The 20,000-nt window shown below is 39.2% G+C and overlaps 1 protein-coding gene across 1 annotated transcript in view; it reads right to left on the reverse strand.

Moving 5' to 3' along the window:
* LOC138055691 (NLR family CARD domain-containing protein 4-like) overlaps positions 1–19,336 on the reverse strand; it is a 20,882-nt gene extending 1,546 nt beyond the window's left edge. Inside the window, exons 1-6 of the mRNA XM_068901573.1 lie at positions 19,265–19,336; positions 11,624–12,270; positions 3,615–3,640; positions 2,463–2,525; positions 2,315–2,377; positions 1–586 (exon numbers count right to left, since the gene is read on the reverse strand). The exon at positions 1–586 is cut by the window's left edge and continues 1,546 nt beyond it. Of these exons, the coding sequence (XP_068757674.1) occupies positions 1–586; positions 2,315–2,377; positions 2,463–2,525; positions 3,615–3,640; positions 11,624–12,267 (1,382 nt within the window). The 5' untranslated portion in view covers positions 12,268–12,270; positions 19,265–19,336. The remainder of the gene's footprint in view (positions 587–2,314; positions 2,378–2,462; positions 2,526–3,614; positions 3,641–11,623; positions 12,271–19,264) is intronic.
* Between the last annotated feature and the right edge of the window lie 664 nt (positions 19,337–20,000).

The raw sequence follows: 20,000 nt of genomic DNA on the forward strand, positions 1-20,000 counted from the left end.
GCTGTAACCACCAAGTGACATTTTGGAAGCATTCTTCCTTGAATGATTTCTTTATAGACTGGTAATTTATTTGTGGGCAACTCATCCAATCCGTCAAGTACCAGTAAAACCCTTGATTGATGGTTCCGAACAAACGTAAAAAAGTTCTCTCTCTCCTCTTCTCTAATGTCTTTTGGTAATAGCTGGTCATCAATGGCTCCCCAAAGGTCAGAGTTGATGTCTCTACATTTCAACAACAACAACAATACTTGGACATTGAGAAAGGAATAATCAGCTCCACATTTGTTCGCCCAGTCATAAGCAATCTTGTTGCAATAGGTAGTCTTACCCTTGCCTGGGTGCCCTTCAATTAAGACCGTTCTCGGCGCGGAACATTCTTCGTGTGGTTGGAAGATTTTGGACATATCAACAATGTGGTCAGTCTTTGTTCCTCGTTCTTTTTTTCTAGTGACCATTTTGAGTCTGGTAAAAATGCTGTCAAGATTGAATCGAAACTCTTCGCACCAAGGGAAGGGTGCAAGCCATCCTTCACGGATTTTGTAGAGCTGGCAAATACGGTCAATCAACTCAGCTGGATTAAACTCATCTGAAAATGAAAAAAAAATTCCAAGAAACACAAGGTGATTTCCACATCTGCTATCGACCACTAAAGCCACGGTTTGAATGACAACACAACTTAAAGAAGAAATTTTGAAAAAGAACAAAAACAGTAGTACAATCAGCGCATATGACTCGGCTGGCCTCGTTTGGGTGCAGGCTTGTGATTGGTGGATGAAAGAAAAGAGAGCAACAACTCGAAAGCCTGGTTTCCATTTGATTTTCAACGGTCTGCCACGATCGGAAGCTGTCTGCGTCGGTCTTACCGCAGACGATCGCAAAAACCTCAGGTGAATGTTTCCATTTAAATTTGAAGTGATCGCAGACAAGCGTACCACTAATCCTCTGCGAAGCGAGGAGAAAAAGGCGCGCACTTACTTCAAGTCTGGACGTTTATCAAAGTGAACAATAGTGTGTCGCCGATAGGACACAGATAATCTCAGACACACGTTTCCATTAAAATTGTCTTAGTCGGAAGCGTCGTAATGGTAAGGAAAGAAGAACTGGATTCAACTTTCCCGATCACTCAAACCGTGTGCCGCAGATTGCCGCAAATGCACCGGCGATCGTGTCGCAGACCGATCGCAGACCGTTGCAGATCATATGGAAACCAGGCTGTAAGGGGGTGGCATTCACACACACAGTCCTTGTACGTCCAGGGGTTAACAGCTTGTGATTGAAATGCCAGCTGCTTATTTGAACGTCTTCAGACATGCTTCCGTGCTATTTGATGAAAAATAACAGAAGTTCACATATCAAAAGAAGGAGAGGGGGATAAGCGTCTTTCTTTCAGTAAACATACGTTTTATTCGCTGAGTAATCAAATATTATTTCCAGAAGGTCTGATGATATAAGTGCGAGTTTTTCTCTGTCATAATTTTATTAATTAATAAACAAGAAATCGTATTGGAGCTAATTAAACTATGCGGAGGTCTGTGCTGCGATTATTTCCCTATTGTGGTGTCCAACTCGAAAGTTCTGCTACTTTGGACATCGCACACCTATTAACCCCATTTCTTAATTTGTCATTATTCCTTTATTTTCTTTTACAATATTATTCGTGTGTGCAAATATTATTGGCACACGTTGGTTGCGAATACATAGATTCATACATAGATACATACAAAGAATGAAATCTACGAGAAGGACCCTTCCTAAGGGCAGAAAAGCACCGAATGGATAAAGAACTGAACTGCTTTTTAAACACTTAATTTTGTTCCTGCAAGGACGTCACGTGCCAGAGCCAAAAAAAAAAGCCTTGTGCCTCGAAACCAGGGAATGGAAATCTTGCAGTTCTCACACAGTTGAACACTATGGCGAAATCCACAATCTTTGGGGAGACTGATACAAGTGATATGAGTGAGGTATTGTGGGATTTTTTGATAAGACGGGATGTACCGGCTTGTTTATTTTCATCTCAGTCACTGACGTTTGCAAATCGAGAGGACAATGCTAATTTGCAAAGCTATAATTTTAAGCGAGGTTTAATCTACTTGCATGTTGAATATTATGGTATTTTTCAGAGAGACAAATTGTATTTACTGGTCGTTCATGAAAGGCTAAAGGTATTTCAAATTTTGAAATTTCTCTTCAGATTTCCAGTTAATAATCTTCAAGCTGTTGCCACCATTTGTTGTCGATAAGTCTATTCTCATACAAGATTTCGTAGGAGGAGTTTCCTTTTGATCGAGCCGGATAGTTTTACAATCTCTGTTACCTTTAGTGTTCTGAAATCTGATCCCGGTGCTGTCTTCATCTTTCTTCCATTGAGATAGCATTTCTTTTACAACAGAAGACAATTCAAAGTTAATAAGCAATCACCAAACATATATCTAAATAATACAAATGCCTTTCCAACCACATACCTTCAATTTTACTGAGCTTACTCCTGCCACTGCTTTCATCTGACATTAATTGGTTCATCGTTTCTGAATGATCATAATAGAATAGACACTGTCACCTATTACAAAGATATCATTATGGTCCCATGCACGAGCAAATAGGTGTGAGGACAAACATCTGCAGCACTCCAGAAGCTGGTTTGTAAGTGTGGAATAATTTTTTAAAAAAAGAAGAATAGACAGTATTTCTCAAGCTAGGTTATATATGGGAGCCGCGCCGTTGGTCAGCCAAGCCACCGTGCAGTTTATCAAGCATTAGAATTGTTACAAAAATACCAAGGCAGTGGTGCGACCCTCGGAGTTCTAGAGTATTCTACTTGAAAGACACTACTTACAATGTAAATGAACACTATCATATACCGCCAAACGAAGGCACTAAACACTAAATCAGCTCCATAGGACAAAAAACGAAACAGGACTTGTGCACGCGGCGAAGGCTGGCTGTAGAATGCCTCACTAGCAAAACGGTCGCCAAATACAAACCACGATCACGTGGCACTCCAAGCGCCTGCCGCTCACAACCGGGCCTCTGCTACGCGGCAGCAAAATATCATTTATGCTAATCAGGATTATCACAAATTACATATTGTGAACTGCGGATATGAAATTCAAGCTTGTGAAGCTATGATCCTCGCAGTGATGAACGCAATTCTAGCAATTGCGCTTAAAAGCCTGAAAATTTCAGGATTTCAATAATTAATTGTCTCTAATTGTCGCTGCTAATCGCTTTCGCAAAGTACCGCAACGACGCAGCTCAACGAGGTCGGACCGAAGGAGCTGTGCTGCCGCGTAGGCGCTCGGCCCCTAAACACGACCCATGTATGACCTCGGAGCACAGCTCCACAGCCTGATGGAATAGGCCGGGAGTCGATTTTGAGGAGGGAGGAAAACCGGAGTACCCGGAGAAAAACCCTCGGAGTCAGATTGAGATCGACTGAAACTCAGCCCACATACGACCCGAGCCAGAGTTGAACCCGGGTCACAGAGGTGGGAGGCATAGTTTATGACCACTAAACCACCCTGACTCCCCTTGGATCACAGGATCACAGCCTCACTTGAGTTTACACATAAATTGCACATGATTGTAATGCGATAAAAGCGCCTACTAATGTCTACCTGATGCAACAGACTTTAATGCCAAGCTAATGACAAAAATACATTCGACGTAAGTCGAGACTACGAACGCTAGGTATAAAGCAATCGTTTAGCGTAACTCCTAGTTGCACAGCCAAAGTTAATGAAACCGGCGGCCTCTGGGACACTGCCTTTATTTCCCACGGGCCCCCATCATATTGTAAAATTGGGAGCCTAAATTAAGCAACAGCAACGGAAACGAAAGTGACACATAAAGCAAAAAAATCGCTAATTTGCACGCTTTTCACATGCATTTTGAAACATTTCTTGACGCTCCCTGCAGCGAAACAATAGGGAGCTGAAGATCTCCGGCGGAAACGTGGCATGAACGCCACCTGACGACGTCAGTTAATATGCAAAACAATAGCTTTGCGTGCGCGTTTCGACATTTTGTTTGTTTCTTTTCCGTCCCTGTTTGTTTCTCGTTCTAAGTCGCAGCAAGAATTTGGTAGTAGGCAGTCATGGTTCTTACAACCTTGGAAATGTCTTCAATTTTTGCAGTTGCCTTGAAAAGTCCTTGAATAGGCCATTTCCGAGTTCTTGTCTCCCTCCTCTTCAAAGTGAGTCTAAGTACGAAGTATTTTCTTATGAAAATTAGTTTTCAGTCATATCAAGAGAAAATGAGGGGACAGAGAAGGAGGCTCCCGGTCCAGCCCTTGGGATATGTCATGTCCACGAAAGTTATTTTTAGACGAGCGGAAGTCTTCCGAGACGTCCGCATGCAGGCCAACCTCGGTCCGATGTTTGAAAGAAAATATATATTCATCGGCCTTCCACGTGCGCCATCATTTTCTCTTTTCACTAAGAACCTGAGAGCGAGGCAAGACTGCATGCGGACGTCTCAGAAGATAGACTTCCCCTAGAACAAAGACTTCCACTCGTCTAAAAATAACTTTCGTGGACATAACATATCCCGGCCAACGCCTTGAACCTCCCTCTCTGTCCCCTCATTTTCTCTTGGTCATATGTAAAGAACAACTAATTACCATCTCAAAAAGTCTGCACTTAGACTCGCTTTGAAGAGGAGGCAGACATGAACTCGGAAATGGCCTAATCGGCTAAGGTCCGCTTGGCTTTTGAAATTAATTTTAGGACTTTGTGTACACCTTAATAATACCTTATCACTTTCTTATAAATCAAATGATTTTGCTAGAATAATTTGTCCACTAACGACGTTTAAAATGCTAAAATAACTTCCGAAATTGTCAGTATAAAACGATAATGCATATATGAGTGCAAAACTCAATCCATGCACCAGGCCTCTGAATTAGGGTTGTCCGGTTGCAACACGATCTCTTCCTCAAATGAAGGATTATCCTTCATTGTCAGTTTGCCTTAAATGAAGTATTATCCTCCATTTAGATCATTCTGTCCCAGGACTTGTGGTAGCAAATAAAACGAAAACACGTAAAAGCAGCCCCTGGACAGGATTTGAAGCCCGGAGCACCCACTTTGAAGGAACTGTTTTTAACCCCTTCACTTAACCACTAGACTAACACATCACTAACTGCGAGAATGTCATTTTTTATTAATGTCAATAATTATTTCTTGCTGCCCCACATCTTTTTAACGCAAGGCCTAGATATATTAGAGATGAGGACAATTTTAATCGATTCAAGACTTTAGTGAAGACATTTCTATTTACTATTGCCTATAAAATTTAATTATTTGTAATTTTTATTTTATATATGTATATATTTATCTTATTTATATTTTTAATTCAATTTTTAGTTATATATGTATAGTAATAGTTTAATAGTTTAATTTATCTTATTGTTATGCGCATGTGATCCTATTCATATGTTAACGCGCGCGTTATAAATAATAAAGATTGATTGATTGATTGATTGTTTGATTGATTGATTGATTGATTGATTGATTGATTGATTGATTCATTGATTGATTGATTGATTGATTGATTGATTGATTGATGGAAAGTGCCTCTGTAAACGTGTATTAACTCCCGCTAAGAGGCAAGCTTACACAGTGAAAAATGTCGGTTACCAAACTTCAAGAGAAAGCTAACAATTTTTAAATCAAGCTTCAGACTTAACCATTATTCAGCAATGATTATATATATATATATATATATACTAATTAGCTTTGGCACGTTCCCAGGTCCGAGTCCTGCGGGACCAGACGTTCGGGTTCTGCTTTAAAAAATGTTAATTTCCCGTGATCCCTATCAAGCTTTCTGTGTCCAAAATGAACGATAACACTTCACTTGGAAGAAAGTGACAATGAAGAAAAATCCCTCAATTGAGGGAGAGACTTGGTTGGGTTGTCCGCCATGTACCTCTCGCTCTCTACCCATTCTTCCATCGGCTCTTTGACTCGCTTACGTGACTAAAGCGGGACGCATCGACTGAGTAAGAAGGAACCGCTAGCCGTGTACATGTGACCAATGATCAGAATATAGTTCTAGTTATGCAAAAGCAAATAATGGTATATTTTCTTTTCCCCAACCTATTGCCGGCAGCAGATGGTCAATCACCAATCAAGGTTACTGAGGAGGGTGGTCAAGGACGGGGCGTTTTGGAGAACTTTGTGGCAAAACATGACGTGCTGTCTGCTGAAATTCTGTAGACACTGCAAACGTCAAGCTATCAGCTCAATGTAGGCCCTTTGCATGACTGTGCCACGTGGCCATGTCAATCATAAAAAAATGGTCGAGGTACAAAATAGATGCCAGAAATGGCAATAGCGTGATGAAATTAGTAAGAAGATCCATTTTGAGGCCACTGACATTTAGGCCCGTTTTAAACGTCGTACTTGACAGTGCCGAATCTAATGCAAATGAGAAAAAGTTCGAAGTTTGAAACGGGCCTTAGATAAGAGTTTTTACAATGATTTTAATGCATAAGAAATTTATATGAAAACAGCTTCTGGATGGAACTGAAGCTTTGCAATCCAGCAGCTGTTTTTACTGGGTTGCTAGTATGGCAATCCCAGTCGGAAAATGCGAAATATTTCTCTGTATTTTTTTTCCGAGTCGGTAAAAGTCTTGCCTGTCACTCCCCTCCTAAGTGGTGTCTTTGTGCATAGAGTCTTCCATGCGTACTTTGTTAGGTTTGAGGGGATTGGGGTAATGCGTAGATTTCTCTGGTGCACAGAGGAGAACATTTGAATAACCTGTAATGGCGTCGAAAGTCATTGTAACGCAAATGGAGTTTTAGTGCATCTTTAAACAAAGTAGACCCTTGTGGAGCTCAAGAATGGAATTGAACGTCAATGGGATAAAAAAGACAGGCGATGAAAAATAAATATCTGGAATTTTAAAAGCGACGAGTAATGGACTTCGACAACAATCTTTGGCCTGTCGAGCCGAAATCAAAGTGAGCTGTATTTCAAGATATGTCGTTATGTACAACACTGAAACCAAATGGAAAGTTCTTTGGTAATAACTTATGGGTTCAACAAAGACAGAGAAGGAATCGAACACTTTAAGTGAGTCTGTGATCTCTTTTGTCTGGCTATTTGTATTTATTAGTACTCAACTCTGCACAGTCTTCGGTAACAATTGAAAATTTCACTAATTCAGTGGCGTCGAAAGTCATTGTAACGTGAATGGCGTTTTAGTGGATCTTTAAACAAAATATACCCTCATGGAGCTCAAGAATGGATCGTCAATTGGATGAACAAGACAGCGCTGAAAAATAAATATCTGGATTTTAAGCGACGAGTAATGGTCTTCGACAACAATTTCATTTGTCGCCTTTGGATATCAAGTGAGCTTTGTTTATCATATTTTATTAACTTAGTATTACATACAACACTGGAATCAAATGGCAATTTTTTTATGGATTTAACAAACATTGAAAGAATCGAACGCCTTGAATACATCACAGTGTTTACTGAAGTCGCATCTATGTTGTCTGGCAATTTATATTTAATTTGTACTCAACTCTGCAGAGGTAAAAAAAAACAATTTGGAAATGTGACAGTGAAGAATTATGTGAATGAAAGCTTGTTGTCTCTTTTGTACTTCATTATTTACGGTCAAGGTTCTTTCGAAAAGGTTTTGATGTGAACTGTCAGAAATTTATTTAATTGCAGATGCTATGTGACACCGATTGTGTGTCTCGTTTGTACGCACGCAATTGAAATAGGAAGTGTTTTTTGTCTCTAATAGCAAATATGTGGTTTGTTTCAACAAAGTTCTCGCTGGAAAAGATTTCTGTGAGATTTCCACCTGTTGTGAATAAATTGACTGGAACGCTGCAGTTCAATATCACCCAACTCAGTCCCTCCTGTTTTTGAGTAACACGTACAACGGGAAACCCAGTGTACGCTTATGGAGCGTCTATTTCATATAAATCAGTAAATCTTTTAAGCATTAAAATCACTGTAAAATCTGTCACATAAGTGTCAGTGATCTCAAAATTGGCTCTCTTACTAACTTCATCACGCTCTTTCCATTTCTGGCATCTTTTTTGTACCACGCCCATTTTATGATTGACAAGGTAACGTGACACGGTCAAACAAAGGGCCTAATCCTATAAGTCAAACGAGAAAGTGAGGACAATTTTACAGGCAAAGTTGATGAAGAACAGCGAAAGAGAAAAGGTCCTGAATGAAATTGGGTAGATCAAAGAGAAGACGAAAAGGATGAAACTGGATGTAGAACCACTTGTTCAATCAGCAAATAATTTGGGTGTCAAAGGCGAGGAAACTAGACAGCTGATCCCTACATCGTATGATCTTAGGAAGGCAGCCAAAGATAATTTATTATAGGAAATTAACGCTCTATGAAATTAACGCGAATCGTTAAAATTCGCGCTAATTTAAGTCGCTCTTATTATGTTGAGAGTTATTTTCCGAGACGTTAATAAAGTGAAGCGTTATTCCGCGCTCTTAAGGTGATTCCCTTGAAATTGTTCTACTATCAAACGTTTTTGGAAACTTGGCATAATTAACATTCATGATATGAACATTAAAAAAATGCAATAAAAAAATGGGCTCACCGTGCTTGTTTACGCGTCAGCAGGTTCTTAAAATGGGGTATTTTTACTGTTTTTGCGTTAAAAATTCGAATCACCTTCATACAGAATTAAGTCTTGGTCTTGGTTAGCTTCTTTTATTTACATAAGCACTATTGCTTCATTTACGCCGTCTTTGATTCCCTGGTTGTGGGAATAGTGCACTTTTTGGGACAGTTCCGTGGTTAGCTTGAAGTCCTCGCCTTGGGTAAAACACACCCAGTACGGAACTGTTTTCCAAAAAAAATTCATGTTCTACTATCAAACTTTGTTTCTTCTTCAAATATGTTCTTTATTAGACTGTTCTTAGCAAATACCTGAAAAAAAAAATCGGGGGTCACCGTGCTCGTTTGAGAGAAAAAGAGCATTTATTTCGCTATCAGGTTTAGTTTGAGCGAAATCTCTTACGTTTTGTATGCACACGTGCTCATGTGCGCGCGCTACTGGCGCGAAAATCGTGCGCATTAAGGATGCGCAATGCAATACCAAGGAATTACCTTAATTTACATTACTTTAACCCTAATTTTGAAACCTTTCCAGACAATTAAGTACAAGCTTTCTTTCTTTCCGTTAACCCCTACATTAATTAGAGTTTTGAGGACTGTTTTGTTGACCATACGGCTCAGTTTCGTAGATCTTAAAGTACTTATTGTAAATAGTGTTTTTTCAATCAGAACTGTGACCTAAGAACCCCGAGGGTTGTACCACTGCCTTGGTCGGGGTAACACGTTCCCTGGTTTTCATGCACCTTCTGACTTTTAAGGACGGTCTCTACTATCGTTATTGCGCATACGTTCTGCGCATCTCCAGATACTCGGATACATTGCTTTGTATTTTAAAGCTTTTTGCTAAGATTGTTGATTAATTACCTTTGAAAAATGCGTGGTTTCCCCCAATTTTCTTTTTGGATTTTCATAACACTTGTTGAGATCTGCTTTTCCCGCAGATTCATAAAACCGCGCAAAAATACCTTTGAATTAGTAGGCACCGCCCTTAAGGGTTTTCGTTTCCGGTTCTGGTGTATTGCTCTTTACAATACAGCTGATGTATAGATGTTTTTGTTCCTATTTCAAAGCCAAATAAATTTTACGGTGACTTGGCCGGCCAACACGCCCATATATCATTTAGCGCGAGTGTCCTGTTAGTAGTGCTGGCAAAATCTAATGTTTTACACATCGATTGCAGGTATGGCAGCCCCTTGTCCCATTAATCCATTCTCTAGATATCTGAATTAACGATTATCGTTCCTTCCTAATTTGCTCTGAATTTACTATCCTCTGCTTGCACAAATCCCACAATGCATTTCTCTTAGCCCCTCCCCCACCCCCCCAAAAAAAGTTGCATATGAATTGTTTTCGATTTCTCATTGGACATCTTCATTTCCCAGAAGAAATTGCAAATGATACTTATTCCCTTTTCCATGGAATAATAAACAACTATCCCATAAGCGCGAGTTGGATATGAGTTAATTGGTTATAACCAGGCTCATATCCAACAAACGCGAATGGAATAATTATTTTATTATATTCCTTAAACTCCAAAAATTTGAAAGTACGAAATACGAGTGAAAAAAGCCAGGAAATCCGATCGAAATCGAAAAAACGTGATGAGAACTGATGCGATGTTGTGTAATACCTTGTGGTCTGACAGACGCAGGCTCATCACAAAAACATTTCTTGCCTTTCCGCGTGCTTTTAAACGTCGGAATTAATCAAGAACTTTCCATTTTTTTTTTTCCTTTTTGGCTTTATTCAAAGTGGAATTTTGCAAAAAGCTTTAAAATACAAAGCAATGTATGGCATTCTTTTCCAAATTGAAGCTTAATTACCTCTCAGTGTTGAATAAATTTGTTCCATATCTTTTATCGCGAAATTCTACGCCTTCCTTCCACTTATGTCCAGGTTTGACCCTAATTAGATGCACGCCCAATTTTGACATCCAACACAAAGTGTCCCTTTAAGTCTAACAATTTGCTACCTATTTTCAACAATAAGGTAAGGGTAAAAATCAGCGTTATTTTTAGCTTTGGGTAAATGCAGCAGCTAATCTTCACTTAAAGAGTGGCATTTGGGGGACACTTTGTGACATAAATTGTCTGTATTCTGAGACACAAGTGATGTTGAAGTTGGCGAGAAGAGCAAGGGGACACTTCGTGACGCTTATTGAAATCCGCGTGCATCTAATTAGGGTCAAACCTGGAAATATCTCCTTCCTTCCCGTTAATTTTCTTTATTCGAAAGTCGTTTTACATTAAATTCGCGTTAATTTCCAATACCTTAATTTAACGGAGCGTTAATTTCCTATAATATGGTAAGACTCTTCAATCGCAAGAACTTGAAGACAAACTAAATAGAAAGTTACAAGCTCTAAAAACAAGATGAAGAATTTTGCTACGATTTTTATGAACATTACTCAGTATGCTGTATCCGTATTTAAAATTTTGTTTCTGTTTCTGTTTTTGGGATTTTAGTCGTTCTAAATTTATATAAATATATTACTGGCATGGTCTCATCAACCAAGGCTGAACTATCTAAAAATTTTACAAGACTCGATTCAGTGTTTTGGGCACTCGAACCTTGAAAAGTCCTTGAATTTTGTTTGTCTGAAGTTGTACGTACCGTGTGCAAAGCTACCAGGGCTTAATACTTCCAAAAATATTTCCAAATTTAAGGATATGTGGAAAACGGTATGCTTGAGTGGATTGATTTTTCTGTTTAAATTATTGCGTCTTCCTTATTGCACATATTTATGCCATTTACGTGATTGAGATGTTAACCCTTTTACTCCCAGTAGCCAGTTATAAATATTACTCTGTCCAACGCCATTCGATTTTACTCGTCAATGAGGACCCCTCGGGCCTTAAAGGGTTAAGGGAAACCGGCTGCTGTTTTTACAGACAGCATTTACGGACAACTTTTATGAAATTCACAACTGATCCCGGCCATATCCTTAACTCTCTTTCTCCGTCTCTTCCTACAAATAACATTTTTCAGCTATCTTTTGAGATTCAGCCTACCTTGAAGTTTTTCAATCTTGTCCTTGAGGCTATCATCGTCTTTCTTCCACTCCCTCAGCAACTCTCGGTAGTGCTCTTCAACATCAGGATCCATGCATTCAGTTTTCAGCTGGGTAACGACAGTTGCATAACCTGTGCCAGATCCAAGTGCCAGAAGTGCGTTGCTGATGTCATCCCATAGCACATTAAATGCTGGATCATCAATAGATGCCTGGCTGGCATGAGCAAACACATTGTTTCGGTAATACTTGATTCTTGCTATGTTTGCTTCAGTGCTGTTATCAGTGCCTGGGGGAAGTGCATCCCAGTTTCCAGTACTCGCAGGAGGACTTAAGTGGCATATATTTCTCAGCAGCAAAATCAGAAGTGTAATGTCGAAGTTGGCTGAGGACACAGATGAAGGGATGGTTGGGTAGAGCTTACCCCACTGTGAAGGATTTAAAATTCTTCTTTTTCTCAGCGATTGTAATGTGGTGTGGGCAGGAGGATTTGCAAAGGTCACGTCCAGAGTCGATGGAGAATGTATTCTGTCAAAGGTGTCTCTGAGCGCCTGGGTTCCCACATCCACAAGAAGGCGGCACAGGCGTGCGTAGTTAGTCCCCTCCTTAGTTGAGGGAAAGGACCCTGGACCAGATGCCATTTCCTACGTTGTCGAGTACAAAATGAGTGTCGTTTCTTGGAATTAAAATCTGAAACTAAAGTTCAATTTATCGAGCAGAGGAAGCAGGTGAAATCCAGACTAATGTACCACATACCAAGAGTCCATTACCCAAGAGTAAGAATCTGATATCAGGTTTGTCCCCATCAGTGTCAGGAAAGTATTTATTTTTAAACCAACGTTTGCGGGAAAATACATAATAGACAACACCGGCTAATTCAATGTTGCACGTAATCAAATCTCCCGAAGTTAGGATTTTTGTGTATTGTATTTGCATTATAATGTAATGTGATTTAATCTATTGTTTATTTTCAAACTTGGTTTTTAAAAAAAGGACAATTTTCTGAGGTTGACGGGGACAGGCCAATTTGGGTAATTCTTACTCTTGGGTGATGGACTTTAGCACATAACACAATTTAATTTCTCTTTAAATGAATCAATTGTTCAGTAAACTCTGTTTCGTGAATTGCGTCTCAGATACCAGCTTATTGAGAGCGACAAGAACTGGATCCATGTTATGTCATATTGATCCTTAGACGTACAAGCTAATTCATACCGTGTTACAATGGGGTGGATGGAAACGCTCCTTCTTAAGTTTTATTTTTCAATACTTTGGAAATATCTTGTGGTCAATAAATAGCCTGCTTTTTATCTGCAATTTCAAGGGCTAGAAACTAAGGGTTATGGACAATTAACACACTGCTCGGGACCTGTGAAGTAATTCAAGATGGCGGATTTGTTTTCAATATATCACTTAACAAGTTTTATGCCTCTCAAATTAACTTTTTTACAAACCAATTCACGAAACACTGGTTGCTGTACAGTTGATTCAATTAATTAGAAATAAATTTGTCTTAACCCTCGGAGGGGCATGAGGATGGTGCTGGTGGAGGAGGAGGGATTCAAGCGAAACTCATCAAATTCACATCTCTCCGTCATGTTCGACAATTGGTGGAACTCGGTCAATAGGTGGAGAAGAGAAGAAACGAGAAAAGTGACGCATGGTCAAGCCTTTTTAGGTTATGAATTGTTGAAAAGGGAGTAAAAAAAGCCGGGATTCGTTATTTTAGATTGCAAAAAGATGTTACATTAAATTATGTTTAAAGTTGAAAAAGATTGTATCTCAAATAAGAGCTTACTGAGAGTGAAGTTGCGTGCGATATTAAGCCTGCAATGAAAACGTGCCAAGAGTGATTAGAAAGTATAACTACACAGGTCTTATTCTTTTCTTTAGAATTTTTATAGACGAAAACCGTGAACTGCTCAATCCATACTTAACTTAGTTTATACAAAGGTTGATGGATACTAGTGATATTTTTTTCAATTTACGATTTGTTTTAGAACGTTTAAGCCTAAAACAAACAAACAAACAAATCACATTGGCTGTCCATTCATTCAGCAGCTTTGGTGTAAATCGGTCAGTAAAATCCAGAGATGCTAACGCAGAAACGACGCATTGTCAAATAAGCCTTTGTGGAAAACAAAAGTGATGAAATCAGAGTTTAAAGCTAAAAATTATTACGTTATAATGAAATTTGTCCAAAAGTGGTTCATATAGAAAATTAAATTGGAAGACAAAATTTGGATAACTACCTTTTCAAAAGAAATAGGCCATCTTGGGCAACATCACAGGCCCCCAGCAGTGTGTAAATGACAACATCATTCCCAGGGTTCAATTCAAAATGGCGGACAAGGCGAGAAATGCCGCTTTAATGGAGCTGTGCTTTGGAATAATCTTGAAGAATCTCTTAAGAGTCTTAGCCTTTGCAACGTCAAATAGTCCCTTCAAAAATTGTTTTCGAGTCCAAGGATTTTTTTTCTTTATGCGATGACTTTTGAGTAGGGTTAGCCACAAGTTTATCGGCAACTTTTGACTTTTCGAGCAACTTTTGAAAACGTTTACCACTTTGAGCATATTGAGCAACTTTTGATGCTTTTGGAAACGTTCTTTTTTAATTAAGCAACTTTTAGTAAAAACTAGCTAGAAGGCTGTTTGAACGACTGGCTAATCAACGTTTTAGCAAAGCAAGCGAAGCACAATGCTCTGATAGCCCCCTTTGCCAAATCAGTGCGATTGGGAGTCCTGTGGTTTTAGGCCAGCGGTATCGTATCGACCACCACATTTTCCAAAATGGCGGCCACGAAATTGTGAAATCTCATCACAGGAAGAAATTTATTCCAACTCTGAAATCTGCTTGTCTTCAAACGAAACTGAAAACCTTACCAGAGAGGCAAAAAGGAAGGGAGCGAATAGTGACTCAGAGCAAACACTTTCATGGTTCATTAGATTTATAAAACCTCTCTAGAGGATGTACATTTTTTGTTACACAATGGGAAATAATATACAACTGCAGGCCTATATTCCTTTAAATTGGCCAAATTTTGAAAGTTTGGCATGCCTTATATAACTGTTGAATGTTGTGCAAACGAAGGGGATAACATAGGTGCTTTATGAAAATGTAAGCAACTTTTGAAGAATTTTGGAGCAACTTGTGACTAAGCCTACTTATGTGTATGCGTGTGTTCGCTATTTTTTGGATAACTATGCCTCCGCGTAAAAACTGACAAAACTAATTTAAAATGGTTTATTATTTTTCCTCCTCGCTAGATTAGCGTTGTAATTGTTTTCTAGGCGGCCTTATACCTTACACAAGTAATGTTGTCTTTTTCTTCTAATGTTTGTTGTTTTTGCCACCTTATCGAGCCCTGTGATTGGCTATTTCAAACATTAGCTGTGATTGGTTGAAATCAACTAGCTCAAGGAAATGGCAGAAAACCCAACATCAATTTGGTCTTAGGGCCCACTGAATTATATGAGCCGGGCCTGTTAGGTCACTCGTTACCAAACCTTAACTAATGCTAAAGGCATGCCTCATTAGGCCTAAGAACGATGTTTAGTCCTAAGGTTAGCCAATTTGAAGATTTTGGGTTCCTTTAGTATAGGTAAAACAATGACCCGTGAAAAGTGACCTGTACTTTAGCCACGCCGCTTTAAGAGTGAACGAGGTCATTGACAAGAATTGTTTACCAAGAGAGGGAAGAATCCAAATGAAAATTCAGATCAATAATGTAAAGTTTTGTGAAGGAGTTTTTCACTTTGGCAAACCACTCACTCAAGTTTTCTCTTGGCTTATGATGACTTACCACGTACAGTAGGTTAAAGAACACATGATTTTACGCGGACTTGAAGATTTGAGAAGAGCTTTACTGAAGTCGTATTAGTTGATGCGGAGAAAATGCCATAAAGATGTATTGCCCCTCGATGCAACAATGCAGCTGATTCTGGAAAAGGAGTAAGCATGCATAGGTCCTTTAACTCGGAAAACTCTATAGCTAAAAAGAGGGAAAAATGAATTGAGTTTGTCATAGCCCTCTCTAAACTGTCTACATGGAACTTTGTCAATTCTTGGAGATGGCAGTAGAATTACGCCTTTAAAGATAGGTTAGGGAACGCTAGTAGCCAATTTGCCTCCGTTATTTCCTCGCTTTTTTCCCTTTCCCTAATTTACACTGGAATTGAACACATTTGCCTCGGCCTCACTCATGGATGCCAAAGCGCAAAGCAGCATGCAGAGTACGGAAAGCCAAATTGTGCACAATTCCCAAAATTGGCGTCACATTCCGGCAACAAGTTTCCTATCAAGGTCAAGAGAGATTTCAATGAAAAAACAGAATCAAGTCATGTTCAGCGGATTTCCTCTTAAGGTCAAGAAAGAATCTTAAGCAAGGTCAACAAAATTAAGTCATCACATTCAACAAAGTTTCTTTCAAGCCCAAGAGTTGTTTGATTCAAGCTCAACAATAACCTAAAGCAACTTTCAACGAAAGAATCGTTCCATGTCGACCCCAAATTCAATGACACGTTCCAATAACTTTAGGCAACCTTCAAGATCAAGTCGCGATTGTCGTCATACTCAAGGTAACCATCAAACAACCGAACTAAGTTGTTCAGTGGTCGGCCGAGCAGGCCGCCAAATCTTGAAATCAACGAGAATGTTCAGCGGTTTCAGTCACACATGCCGCTCAAACGAAATTTTTTTTGATTTTCGAAATTAAATTTGGGTGGACGTCAATCAAATTTTTCCATAACAATAGTCCTGTTCATTTGGCAGCAGTCAAATTCGTCATGGAAACATGTGATTCACCTCCACCCAAATTTAATTTCGAAAGATGAAAAACAGTAGCGTGTGACAGAACATGTGACTGGTAACCGCTGTAAAATTGTATTGACCTTAACCATGGCTAGAAATCTTGGACACGCACGCTCAGTTGATGCAGCCAACGAGACCAAAAACATGCCACACAACACTTCAAACTGCAAAGACTTTACTATGAAAATAGCTTTAAAATCCCGCTTAAATACAAAACGAAATCTATAATATCCATAGAAAATCGTGGGTTTCGAAGCTGTCGTCGTTGAGGTTTTCAAGTATATTCATGGAGATAATACTGTAAAAGCAACAGTATGGTGGCGGAACGAAAATAGCTTCACCCGTTCTCGTTAAACACGTTTCTGCCGAAACCGTCAGAGTGTATCAACTTTGTTCACTTCGATGTTTAATCTATAGAAGCCACACATTCAGATCCTGTAAATATCATTTTTCGGGACTTAAAAGCCGGTGAGGTTTTAGGTCTTGTTTCTTAGCAAATTTCCATGTTTTCTGACCAATAAAACATGATATTTCTGCAAAATTCTGCACGAAATCATCCACCGAATTCATATTTCTCCACCTCGTTCCTTCGATCAGCCATGCTGTTTTCTTATTTAGCTTGGCTTCTAGTTTCCAGGCCATTATTTTGACCATTTTAATAACATTTTGGGTGTTTTCCGCCTTTCCGAACAGCAACTTCCCTTTTTTCGTGCACTATTTTATTTTCTCCTTTTGTACGCCAAACGTTTATTATTAAATTCTTAAGCTCGAATGCTCTGATTGGTTCACTCAATCTCGGCTATCAGCTCATATACCCTAGTTTGACCTTATATGGTAAATGTTTGCGCTAAACGTTGCTAAGCTAAAATTATTTTTGGTCGGAAAGCAAAATTTCTCTCTTAATAAAGCCAAAAAAGAAAAAAAACTTTTTCTGTGAAAGCTTTGGATCAATTGCGACGTCTAGAAGTACGCGAAAAGTCAAGAAATGTTTTTGTGATGAGCCTACCTCTGTCTGACATCAAGGTATTACACATTATCGCATCTTCATCAAGTTTTTTTCCGATTTCGCTCGAATATTCTCGCTTTTTTTCGCTCGTATTTCCTACTTCCAAGTTTTTGGAGTTTAATGAATTTAAGAAAAAAAATATTCCATTCGCGCTTGTTGGATATGAGACTGGTTATAGCCAACTCGATCCTACGCGCTTCCTTGGCTATTTGCCATCTCATATCCAACGCGCGCTCATGGAATAATTGTTAATTATCTACCATGCGTCTCCTTAGGTTCGATTTTCAGCAAAAATCTTCCACAGACCTATAGTTTAAATTCACGAAAAAGCCGATCGATCTCTCCCAATTAGTACCCCGAACCATGGTTGTTAAGTTGTCACCGTGCGGGTGCGAATTGCGTGATTCGTAGGATTTCTCTCCACTATGCAGCTTTCACGATTGACAGGTTAGCATCTCCCACTTTTGTCCAAGATTTATAGCCATGAGAAAATCCGCTGAGCATAACTTGATTTTGTTGAACTTGTTGAATATGAAGCCAATTTGGGTTCCTGGATTTTGCACTATTTGGCTTTCCGTACCCTTGGAGTAGATTGCCCTCGGAATGCTCGGATGCTAAGATATAGTTGCCTTAGGGCAGCATTTTAAGTGATGTGTTTTCCTTTCTGTCTCGATTACATATCTCTGGAGCATTATTTCGACATTATTGCCCCCATTGCTGAGTTCTTTAATTAAGCGAGTTTACAGCTTGTAGCAGTCTGTTCGATTATGTTCTGCCATATAGCAACACAACTTTGGCGGAAACTTTTCTGGGTTTAAGTGCGAATCAGCTGACCGTAAAAAAAATAATGGACTAAAGTATTACCTGTGTTTTCGTGGAAGTTGTGTATTTGTGCAGTAGGTTGTATGTTTTTTCGGAAAAGCTGTATATTCACGCAAGAAGCCATATATTCTTTAGGGAAGTTGGTATATTAACACAAGAAGTCGTATGCATTTTCTCGTGAAGTTTTATCTTTTCTCAGTAGGTCATACATATTCCATGATAAATTGTATATATTTCCAAGATCGCGTCATAGTTAGTAGTGGGAGACGATATGATAGCGTAAATCTCTTTCCAACAATCATCTTTGTCCGAAGGGTGCGACATAGCTTTTGTTGAGCGCAATTAATTAACAATGACTAAAGATAAAGTATTCGTGTTCGATCGATGGAGAGAAATGCCGGGGGTCTCTGGTCTCTGACTTTCAAAGTTCCGCTTTCGGCTTCACTTTGCCTTTTTTAGCTATAACACTTCAGCCCCGGTGATCGGGATGAATAATGCATTGTATTTCAGTGATAGAACGGAAAGAATTTGACTTTTTACTTTTCTTTTCTTGTATTTTTAAGTTAAAGGCAATTAATTTTGATAGTTATAAACCAATTTAAAAAAAAAACATTTTTTCCAGGCCTGTTTGTTAGATTTCACACTTGAATGGTCGCGACACTCTTTTCATCTCGGTAACCGGGCCAAAATTTCTCATATGAACAGAAAATATGATAAATTTCATTCCGCTAACCAAGCTAGCCAAGTTACCGGGCTCATATGAACAGGCCTTTACTATATCTTTCAGTCCTGTGTCCTCGCTCCGTTTCGACTCAGTTGGTTCGTTAGCACTGATGGTTGATGATGGTTCCTGTCTAATTTCGTTTAAAATCTCGTTGACCCCACTATCAAAAAGATTATATTTGGCATCATGTTTAAATTTGTGTATGAGTGGTTCACCAGCGAAAAATGGCAATCTTGCGCTTAGATTTTACGTTCTTTACAACAAAGAAATGAATACCTTTTATGACTGACCTGGCCTCGTTATAAGCACGCACTTTCCCCTCAGCTTTGCATCATGAGAGGGAGCTGTTGCAAACCAAAGCCTTGTAGTAACCAAATGTTTTTCTGAAACGTGCAAATGAAGGTAAAATTAGGCTGTAGAACTAATGTCGTCGGTGGTTCACGGCGGAATGATCCAACTCCGGTGAATTGATGCAGTCTCTCTTAGCTGCATGAGGCACTGAGAAGAACGATACTGTATTTGAGCCAATGAACCACAAGTACAGAATGCACGATTTCAGTTCCGAGGCTGCTTCCTTCTAAAGTTAGAAATACCGTGATTTCAGCTGCTTCACACCTAAAATAGATTACGAAGGGTGTAAACTTGTCGTCAAAAATCACGAGATCAAACGCAGTCAGGCATAATTAAAATAAAGAAAATATAAACGCATATGATTATCCCGGTGTCACGCTTTCAAAATGACCATGCTACGCAGAAACACCAGTCGACTGCATGTAGACAGCTGAAACTTCCTCGCGAAGTAATACTTGGAAGAAATGTTGTGGGGAAAGACATCCTCACGCATATGTAAAGTGTCACGCAATCATCCATTTTTTGGCTTGTGGATGGCGTTGGCATGCCAGATAATAGACGATATTCGTATCCTCGGTATTGGACTGGAACTAGCTTGCAGTGGAGGCTAATGCAGGGGAATCTTTTTAAATGCAAATACTTTTTAATATATTCCACCGCA

The sequence above is a fragment of the Montipora capricornis genome, chromosome 7 (genome assembly GCF_036669925.1).
Source record: "Montipora capricornis isolate CH-2021 chromosome 7, ASM3666992v2, whole genome shotgun sequence".
Classification (NCBI taxonomy): Eukaryota; Metazoa; Cnidaria; class Anthozoa; order Scleractinia; family Acroporidae; genus Montipora; species Montipora capricornis.